This window comes from Megalops cyprinoides, chromosome 6 (assembly GCF_013368585.1).
Source record: "Megalops cyprinoides isolate fMegCyp1 chromosome 6, fMegCyp1.pri, whole genome shotgun sequence".
In the NCBI taxonomy this organism is placed as follows: domain Eukaryota; kingdom Metazoa; phylum Chordata; class Actinopteri; order Elopiformes; family Megalopidae; genus Megalops; species Megalops cyprinoides.
Genome location: NC_050588.1, coordinates 26,198,319 through 26,209,111, shown reverse-complemented (window position 1 = coordinate 26,209,111; position 10,793 = coordinate 26,198,319). Strand labels below are relative to the sequence as shown.

The 10,793-nt window shown below is 41.5% G+C and overlaps 1 protein-coding gene across 2 annotated transcripts; it reads left to right on the top strand.

Annotated features, from left to right (window-relative positions):
• Positions 1-1,538: 1,538 nt before the first annotated feature.
• srsf6b (serine and arginine rich splicing factor 6b) lies at positions 1,539-7,437 on the top strand. Of its 2 annotated transcripts, none has more exons than XM_036531327.1 (6): positions 1,539-1,731; positions 2,825-2,958; positions 4,824-4,945; positions 5,248-5,450; positions 5,703-5,789; positions 5,914-7,437. In XM_036531327.1, the coding sequence occupies exons 1-6, from the start codon at positions 1,625-1,627 to the stop codon at positions 6,389-6,391; spliced, it is 1,131 nt and encodes a 376-aa protein (XP_036387220.1). In that variant the 5' UTR covers positions 1,539-1,624; the 3' UTR covers positions 6,392-7,437. The 2 variants fall into 2 exon arrangements, with proteins under 2 accessions (XP_036387220.1, XP_036387219.1); XM_036531326.1 differs by having other exon boundaries at positions 2,825-2,985.
• Positions 7,438-10,793: the final 3,356 nt, after the last annotated feature.

Sequence of the window (10,793 nt, the reverse complement as noted above, 5' to 3'; positions counted from 1 at the left end):
ATGCTATTCTGCCTCTCTAAATCGTTATACCACAATGTTAATCTCATCCTCACATCTCTGTACTGGGTGCCTCCAACTAGCATCTATTTCAAGAACCTTACTTGCCCTTACACTTGCCCCTACTGTCCAAGACCCCTGCAATACAGTGTGTTTTCCCCTACACCATATCAAGGCAAGCCTAGGGTTTCTAGGTTTAAGTTTGCCCTGAAAATGGTACTGTATGGTGTTTTGCCCTTTAGGTTGATACCATACTTTGTTGTACATCTAATCAAAATTGGTGGGATGGTTCTGTGAAAGGAAATCATTACCTAAACTAACAGTTATTAGCCAACCAGTCATAACTGTTCTCTGTGCACATCCACTAAACTCAGTGTATGTCAGCTACAGTTCACTCTTAGTTTTGAGGATTGTCAGGATATCTCAGATATGATCAGCTGTGTAAACTACCACCAGCTAATGACATGCTGTTGGTTTCATTACTAGCTTGCTTCCACTGGTTGTATCACTGCCTGTTTTCCATCAGATGTCCTGTATGTCAAGAGTCAATCTGGGAAAAGTTTGTCAAACTCAACTCAAGATAAGTGTGTTTTGCACTCAGCTCAGAGAGCTTCAACCTCCAATTGCCCCCCTGCCCCCCAGAGGAGTTAGGAGTGTTGAATATACATATACATGTGTGTTTAAGTTGTATTTTTAAAAAAGTTGAGAGCCTATTTTAACCAGACACAAATCTTAAAATTTATTGGCTAGTTATTTGTATGTTTTTTTTCCTTCTGGGCACTGATTTATTTATTTATTTATTTCAGTACCACAAGCACAAGGAATATTGTTTTCATGGGCAGTCTGTTTCTTAAATCCTTTTGCAGGTAATAGTAAAGTTAGCACACTTCTTTTGTTTGGTCCTTTAACTTCCAACATTATGAAATGCTAACTTAAACGCGGTACAGATCTTTACATACTATTACTTTGTTGTGTAGAAATCAATGGCAGTGCTCTAACACAATCTGTGATTATTGAAAATGTTGAAATGTAACATACGGAAGGCAATTTAATTAGTTTTCTTTGTTTAATATCACATATGCGCTATCAGTGGCAGAAGGGACATCAGACAGGTTACAGTGTATTTGATAAGCTGTGCCAGCAAGAAAGCATGGCACGTTTACTTGTACTGAGTCAAAGATCTAACAAGCAAAGGATAGTGAAATGAGATGTACATAAACGTTTACTCAATGATTATGTGTAACAACCTGATTGCGATTGTTAGCTGTCTCTGTCCTAGCCACATAACTTGAACCTGTGAAAGGTTATGAAAGCGAATACGTAGGAGGAAAATCGGATAGTCATTTTACTATGATTTAGTAACAGAAGATTCGTTCGAAAGGGATTATTCGCGCATCTCTACTCACTTAACAGCAATAATCATCGAGAGGGGGACTGGTTAAACGCATTCGCTTAAGCAGGGGGCGGGCGGGAAGGCACTCACTACGCAACGTGACGTTGCTGCTGGTATAAATGCAATATACCGTCATTTTGCAGTTCCTTCATGTGAGAGCAGGGGTGGTTTGTGTAGGCCCGTCTTCTCGCACCAGGAACACTGTGACCGAAGCAGGAGGAGAAAATCGACAAAATGCCCCGTGTGTACATCGGCAGGCTGAGTTACCATGTCCGCGAGAAGGACATCCAGAGGTTTTTCAGCGGTTATGGAAAGCTTTTAGAAATCGACCTGAAAAATGGGTAAGGCCGGTGGGGGCAGGGTGAAGCAGGGGAACAAACTATCTAGCATACCTAAAGATTTTAAGAGAAATCATAGCTGGATGTTTCAAAAAATCAGTTTCTGGCCACATTTCTCTGCAACGGATACCTTTCCACGCTACTATGCGATGGTGCTTTAGCTGCAAATGTTTTCATAAACTACATCGAAGCCATCAGGCTAGTCACATTGCCGCGTGGACAAAATGGCCGCCGTTGGAAAAACAAGCAGGAACTGCAAGCGTGAAATATGCGGGGACGGAACGCTTGCATTGTGCATTGTAACTGCGCCAAAATGCATGTGGTCGCCTAAATTTAAATACGGTACAAGCAATACGTGAGTATAAATACCTGTGCTTGCGTTTCGTACAGAGTATCGATGGACAGTTGTTGGATGAGCGCGCTTTGTAATCGGATCAGACCTTAGAGTAGTCATGTCGACTACCTACCTAGCAGAAACGTGTTCACAATATACACAATTTTGTTCTGTTTTGGAATGGACTAAACAGACAAAACATTGCAAGCTACTGTTGCAGAACATGAGTGCATGTAATTCTCGGAATTCGCAGAGCATTCGAGCGCATGGTATTGGGTCACTACCGTAGGCTTGCTACAGTATACTTGTCGCATATAGATCTTTGTCGCATATGGCGTGATACTTGTTAATTAGGTAATGATGCGTCAGGTATATATAGACATTTAACTGCGTAGCCAGTTAGCTAGTATTAAACAACCATATTGCAAAACTGATGTGGCCATTGTGCTAGTTTGCATTTACTTGGTAGCGCCATGTGGCGTTTCCTGGCTAAACATTGAAATAAGCTAGGTAGCCCACCGTCGACGCACGCTCGCTCACAGGTACAATCTGTATGCATTAGGCCTGTATCGGCAAACTTTAAGGCAGGTCCATCTACCACGTTAGAAATTCCACTCTAAAATGGAAGGAGGGGGTTTACTGAATGTTTCAGGGTTTCGGTTAACAGATGTGGTCATGTACATTTGTAGGTTGTACAGGGCGTGTTGAGTTCTGACCTTTTTGTAGTTTACATTCGTTTGACTACTTGTGTTGCCTTTACAGATATGGATTCGTTGAGTTCGAGGACACGCGCGATGCAGACGACGCTGTGTATGAGCTGAACGGGAAGGAGCTATGCGGAGAGCGTGTCATCGTGGAGCATGCCAGAGGACCACGGAGGGACCGAGATGGATACGGTGGGGGTTATGGGGGTGGTGGGCGCAGTAAGTGCAGTTTACTTCGAAATAGAGTAACGCGAAGGGTTTTCCTCCCTCATTACACTCTGCAGGTTTAGAGATGCTGCTCATTCACACTTGTGTATTCAGCTACTCTGGGTGTACAGCCATTCCAAATGGACTCTTAAGTCTGTCAGTACGGATTTGGAAAATTGCAGCTGGGCTGCAACACTTAATGTTTTGCCCAACGTTAGTTTGGTATTCAATAATGCGGTAAATTCAGTTATGCTGAAACTTAGTAATTCCACAGCTGCATTAATTATGTAAGTGGAAGTGGACAGAATTTCAATCAACGACATGATATTTTTTATTGAGCACTTTACAATAAGTGTAAATTAGTAAAATGGTAAGGTTCGATGAATGGCTCTGTAAACCATACCTGGAAATTGTGTATCAGAAGTCTTGCTTTTTATCTTACTTTTTTGTGGACTGGCATGTTCTGGTCAAGTGGCATAGGTCATGTCTAGGAGGTTCTTTTTACAGGAGTTTGGAAGGTGGGGAAGAGTTCGCCAAGCCTTCTCCCACTTCCAATCATAAATCACGCTGGTGTCCTGCATGGTTATGAAGGGCAGCTGTGTTGGCTGCCCATGTGGACCAAGATTGGATCATATTAAAATGTGGGTGGGTGGGGGATGGGTAAATATTAGGATGTGAATTTACATGGCAGCTGTGTTGACTTCACCTTTGGTGCCCATTTGTATTGTACATTGACTTACAGTATGGTTGTTGATGTTCTCTCCAGCATTTCGTTTGTTTCCTAGCCATTGCCTTGTTTTGAGATATTATGAAATGAGCACAGCTGTCGTGTAAATCACAAAGGGTATGACTTGTGAAGATGCATTGTGTAATATACCATTTGAATTCAACATTAACGAAGTCCTTGATGTTTCAATTTGAAAGAGTCCAGTGCGGGCTGAGGCTGAGTCCGAGTCCATTGAGGCTAAGATGACTGCCTGTCCCGTTTGGCCTTGGCTTTCACCTTACAATGTGTGTGTGACCTTTGCCCTTTGACCCTTTGGCTGACCTAACCGGAAGCCATGATGACAGCAACCTTTTGCGAATAGACCAGGGTGATGGTGAGGAATCCCATTGGTTTTTATGTTAAAAAGAAATAATGGAGAGGTTAAAGCCACCATCTAATCTGCTGTGTAAAAGAGCAGTGGGCTTCAGTTGCTTAGTGTCTCTTGCTGTAATTAGACAAGGCAGTGGTAAAGCTTTTAAGCAAATGCCGTGTTGGTAGTCTTTCTTTTCTTTTTCTTTTTTTTTTTAGATGCCTTTTTGACATCCTCTTGACAACTGTGTGGAAAATGCTTACCTGTTTTGTGTTCTCTTAGAAATGCACTCTGCGTTCAAGGTTTTAGAAGATAGTGTAATGCTCACCACTTAACTGGCTAAAGTGTAAATCAGTCATAACTTGGTGAATTATCAGGCTCGGTTACACAATTGTGCTAATCTCAAACTGAGAAACGAGCATTGCTGCCCTTTGGCTTGTGAGCAAAGAACAGGAATGCAACCATTTCCCAGAGAATCCTGCTGTTACCGTAGAGTGCACAGCTGGGAATTTACTGGAGATAGTCTTTAAAACTTCTGCCAAGGCTTCCAGACATATTGCTCCTCAGAATTTATTTTTGAGGGAAAAGTGGCCTAGAACTCATACATCCTGGCGAAATGAGTCCACAAGGACCACGGACCAGAGCCAAAAGTAACGACTTGCCCAATCCTAGTAGTGCCTCCTTGTATTTTTCAGCCTCCTATTCGTAGCCCCCCTCACTTGCAGAGAATATCATTTTGCTGTGCTGACTTGTCCCCTCTCATGTTGTTTAAAGGTAGTAGTGGTTACAGCAGCAGAAGCCGTACAGGAAGGGACAAGTACGGGCCACCCGTCCGCACAGAATACCGTCTCATTGTGGAGAACCTGTCCAGTCGCTGTAGCTGGCAGGACCTCAAGGTGAGTAACAGGTGATGGTGTGGGCTGTCGCTGCTAACCCTTACATGTGCCAATGTCAGGACAAATGACTACTTCACAAACGTATGCTGACATCAGTTTAAGCAGTGATGATGCTGATTAATGGAACCTTTGCTCAGCTGTTGGCTTCACTCACTTGTATTAAGTCTGCAGGGAAGTATGCTCACATTTTTGGCTTTGTGCATTGTGTAATTCAGATGTACTCTTATGACTTGTCCTGACAGCTGTGTTGTAATGGCTGGGTGTTGCTGCTTTATTTCATGGGGTACTGTGTTCCTTTGCAGGACTTCATGCGCCAAGCTGGGGAAGTGACGTATGCTGACGCCCACAAGGAACGTACCAACGAGGGTGTCATCGAGTTCCGTTCCTACTCTGACATGAGGAGAGCCCTGGATGAACTGGACGGTGCGGACATCAATGGCAGGAAGATTCGCCTTGTGGAAGACAAGCCACGTCGCCGCCGCTCTTACTCCGGCAGCCGATCCAGGTGAGCTCTGACAGCCAACCGCATTTTCAGCTGTTAATCAGTACGATTGTCACATTTCACTCGTAAAAAATGGCCCTGGTAAATGTGATCACTTTTTTTTTTTTTGTAGGGGTTGGTTTGTAATAGGTGGGATTTTGTACATGTTGGGTGGATGCATACTTTCAAAGCGATGCTCTAGGTATCATTACAGTTATGTGTAGTGAGTGGGTTGGTTGTGTTGAGTGTTGTGCTCATTTGAGTCATCTGCCGCAGGTCTCGTAGCAGACGACGCTCTCGCAGCAGGAGCCGCAGGAGAAGCAGGAGCAGTCGTTCCCGCAGCAACTCCAGGTCCCGCTCGCGGTAAGATGTTATGTTCTGATAGCACTGTGCCCCGTTTCTCATGGGCCATAAATTCAGTTGCACCCTCAGTGGTATTGAGAGAATGGAGAATGGTGTTGTGACTGATGTAACATTGTCTCCACAGGTCCCGTTCTCGTAGTAAGCGACGCTCCAGGTCTGGACGCAAGTCCCGTTCCAGATCTGGACGGAGGTCCCACTCCAAGTCTCCGACTCGCAAGTCCCGCTCTCGTTCGCGCACGCGGAAGTCCCGTTCCCGATCCCGCACGCGGAAGTCTCGCAGCCGCTCTGCCAGCCGCAAGTCCCGGTCGCGCTCGGCCACCCGCAAGTCCCGCTCCAAGAGTCGCTCGAAAGCCAAGTCAGATCGTGACTCCCGCAGCCGCTCTAAGGAGAAGTCTGCCAGCAAGAAGTCCCACAGTCGCTCCCCCTCCCCTATGGAGAACGGGAAGGGCGAGCGTGCCAAGTCTGCTTCCCGGTCTCCCTCACCCCAGGATGATGGTCGTCATTCAAAGTCCCCAGCCAAACGCTCTCCCTCCCGCTCTGCATCACGCTCAAAATCTCGCTCTAAATCCCGCTCCCGCTCCAGATCAGCTTCCCGGGATTAGGCGTCCATGCTACTCACCCTGTCTTGCAGGGTAATTCCGTTCGATAAGAAGTGGTTTGAAATCAGGTTCTGACCAATTGCAGCTCCTGTGTGTCAAGATTTGGTCAGTCTTAATTTAGTCGTTGCTCAAAGCACTTGGTACTGAAGCTGTGCTTTCTAATGAATATTGGAACATCTTAAATGTTATGAACTTTGCATGAGAAGACCAGGCTATGTTGGTCTGTGGGTTGCTGAAAATTGCTCATACACAAGGAACTATGGATTCGATTTTTGTATATTTTCTGAGATTCCTTACATTTTCATATTGATGATGCCTGGCTTGCTGGTTGGCTTTTCTGTTTTCCTTAGTTTACTGTGGGTTATACCCTGGCTGATAGCTCTTGGGTTCCTTTCTTTGGTGACACCAGTAGTGATGCGGGGTTTCACAGGCCCCCACAGTAAGGCATTTTATAGCACAGGGTCCACCTTCATTGTTGAAAACCTCATCCAAGTACACCAATACATGTTGGCTAAATATGTAGGCTTCAATCTAAACATGTGTTGGTTTTAATGTGGTAATATCTAGTATTTGCCCTTTGGAACCATATTAAAATTGCTCAAATCTTTATTTCGGTTTTGCTTTTTTCAGATAAAGTGCATCATGAAATAAGATTCCTGTGGTTGCTGGTGTCTGTTGCAGATGCCTTTTTTTGAAAAGAACCATAATTGTTTTGTGTACAGTAGGAATTTTTTTTTTAATCCTGTTAGATCTGACATCTCAAGCTGGTGGCGCTCTTTTTGATTGCCCGAAGGCAGCGTGTGTTTAAAAAAAAAAAAAAATGTAGGCCAGCATTGAGTTGTAGTCAGTTGTTATTGGGGCTTGCTCCTGTGTATGTGGAATCACTTTATTGCCAAAGTGTAAAACCATGGAAAAGCATGTCAACTTTTCATTGTACTATCATGAGAAATTTGTAGATTATTCCTTTTGCCAGGCGGGACACAGTGAGTGATAATTAGATTTTAAAGTAAATGTCCTCCTTTTGCTTTAATTTGTAATGGTTTTTTTTTGAGTTTAATAAACATACTTGGTTAAGAGGTGGTTGTAATGTCTGATTGACTTTAAATCATTGCGTCATGCTGGCATTTAACTTCATGAAGTGGTAATTTTGCATTGCTGATTTTGAACACATTTTCATCTGTCCAAATGGTCCACATTGCTTCTGCACATTGAAACTTTGCATGAGTATTGCACTTCAATCAACTATTTCTGTTAAACAAGCAAATGGATGGCTTGAGAAAGTCCCAAAGAGCTTTTGTGTAATGAATGAATTGTGCATTGTATTAACGCACAATTAAATCAATATTATGTTATGCATGCATAGAAAGGCATTGTGTGAAACACACTGGTTTCCTGACCATGCTTTCTTTATGAATCTGGCTGTAAAGTAACTGGAAAGCATTAGAGGAGTATTTGGGGAAACCTGCTGATGGTGTAACATGGGCCATGTAGTGGTCTTTTGGAAGGCTCACATGGAGAAATTTCTTAGGATATTGCAATGATTGGTTGCAGTGCCTTCCATATTTATTCATACCCTTGACTAAACAAGAACCAAAAATGCATGCTAGGGTAGTGAACACTGGATACATCAGTGGTAATGATACTTCTGAGAGAATTCAGATTGTTCAGAGTTTACTTTATCCACATTCACATGTTCTATTGTATACATCAACAATTTAAACTAATTCTGCTTATTGGAAGATTTGAAGCCTTCATAGAACTTCCCACTATATAGAGGCATCCAAAAGAAACGAGGTTGATCAGCATGTGATCAGCAACAGTAGATCGAAACAAATTGGCAGGTTAAACAAACTCTTCGGGTTGCAAAGTGTCAAAAATAACCAATGTTTGTATGAATGTTGCATTCAAGGCCAGGTTACAAGGAAGAAGTCAACCATAAAAAGTAATGTCTGTCAAACTACAATTGAGTGTCAATTGGAAACATGTCTTAAGGTCAGGTGTAAATAAATTGAGATTTTGGACACCCTTTTAAGCTTTTTTGGCAAAAATATGTGGATCACATTGAGAAAGGTAAATGGGAGGTTATTACATTTTGTGGTTGTTTGGCATCTGTAGGTGTTGGAGCCACTTACGAGAAGAGGGAGTTCAGAACTCAACATGTACAAGTACATTTTGGTCAAAAAATCTGATCAGAAGTTTAAACGTGTCTGAAAATGGACATCAAATGTACAATGCAATCTGCAGGACATTCTAGCATGACAATAATTCAAAGTATATGTCCAAATTTATGAAAAAATGGTTAGCTAAGCACAAATGTTTTCATGTTATCTCAATCTCACACCTCAAACCAATCAAACATTTATGGCTTGAATTCAACAAAGCATTTCACAAACAAAAAAAAAAAAAAGATTTGAAGGACCTAGAGCAATTCTGCCATGATATTTGTCGTCAATCCTACTCAGAAATAGACAGTGTTACCCATGCCAGAAGTGGATTTACAAAATACTAACTGCAAGGTTGTGAAGTAATGTGACCTTTGTGCTTCTGGACTAAGTCGGTTTTGTGAACTATATTATTTTGCTCTGTGTATTACTATTAAGGTTAACACTAACATTTTTACTTTTTTAAACTGAAAAATAAAAATCCAATGTGTACATATTTTCTGTTAAGTCATGTTGGTTCTTTAAATCAGAGGTATGATTAAATATAGAGAGCATTGTAATCTTACTATGGTGCCATAAACAGAAAAGAACGTTGACTGATTCAGAACACCACAACTTTCATATCTCAAGGAGATATCTGCTGCTTCAGCAAAAATTGAACTAATAAAATATCCATGACAGCCACAAGATAGGACATGAACTGTATATATTCATGCAACACACCCCTGTATAACAGGAGAATGGGGGAAAGTGTGAAAATAGTTTTACAGAAGGTTACAGTTTATTTAATCCATGGTGACAACTTTCAATGTTTCTTGAATGTGTCTGATACAAGTGATACAAGAGGCTACAGTAAAGTTAGTGTGTACCAAATTTAGCAGTTAACTGGCAGAATGGTTTCTCTGAAAAGGCCATTTTGGAGTTAATCAATAGTGGCTAAAGCACAAGACCAAAAACTCAAAATGGCAGTGTGTCCATGCACTGGAGTAATCAGAGATATATGCCATTCACTGTGACACAGCTACTCCCAGTCATGTCACTCACAGGTGGGCCAGGAGAGAATCTGTGTGATTCTGATGTAAGTGAATATTACAAATATGCACTGAAAGGTACAGTCTATACAAAAAATGACTCACATTCAAAATCTGGCTTGGCACATTCTCTAATGAATTGCCACACAGAAGAACACAGCATTATGCGAACAATAAAATGTCTAGTTAATACATTTCAGTTCACATTCAGATTCAAACACACTTATTTTTGATGTGTTTGTACATTTATTTATCCAACATTTTTGTTAGAAATCCAAACTGGACAGGATATTTCATGATGTGAACCATGTTAGGGATATGAAGCATCTTGAGGGACATATACAAGTTTACTTCTTTAAGAGTAACCCGCACATACGTTAGAAGTAAGAAGTAAATATGTCAGGTTTGTTCAGTCAGTCTTCATTATTGGCATTTAGCAGACACTCTTACCCAGAGCAACTTACATCAGTTACAATGTTATCCATTTATACAGCTGAATATGTGCATCATGTTCACAATTTCCAGTCATCACCAAGCAAGTAATTATTAATAATGCCTATACAATGAAGACAATGGAGCATTGCCACTAGAGTAAGCAGTCTTATGTAAAAGTGTAACGGAGGAGGGTACTGTAAACGAGAAGGCATGGGTGTGGGCTCAATATCTTGTGGAGTGAAAGGTCAGTGCTACCTCACTCTGTCTCTTGAACTTATGTATGAGCACAAGAAGGAGTACTTTTCACACAGAATCTCTAACATGGTGCATCATGTACTAAATACACTATAAATGCATTGTAATGAATTATTTTTAGATCTGTTATTAGAAAATAGTTTTTAAAAGACCTATTTCAATTTCATTCTAAAAAGCAGTGTTGTTATGGAGAGCACATTTGAATATGACCCAACATGCAACTGGTGCCACAGATTTCCTGCCATACCTTCCTCTGGACATCAGATGGAGCTATTAGACCAATACAGTTTTCAGCAAGGCTCCTGTTTCAAACTAATCTTAATGCATTTTTTTTTTACCAGAATTCACAGTCAAAGCAAATTACTCCATATGCTAAAGGAAAAATGATGAGCCTATGGGTTGAATGGTTCATGCCATTTGTCCTTTTTAATGTTGTTAGAACTATAAATACCATAACTAAGTACATTCAGATACAATGTGATAAATATACACTTTAAAAAAGAAACTTAGCTGACATTATTC

Bases quoted from the DNA above. Each gene is read 5' to 3' on its own strand.
- srsf6b (XM_036531326.1), top strand. From the start codon at position 1,625: ATGCCCCGTGTGTACATCGGCAGGCTGAGTTACCATGTCCGCGAGAAG. The intron at 1,732-2,824 runs GTAAGGCCGGTG...TTGCCTTTACAG, and splicing joins GAAATCGACCTGAAAAATGG to ATATGGATTCGTTGAGTTCG. The intron at 2,986-4,823 runs GTAAGTGCAGTT...TGTTGTTTAAAG, and splicing joins TTATGGGGGTGGTGGGCGCA to GTAGTAGTGGTTACAGCAGC.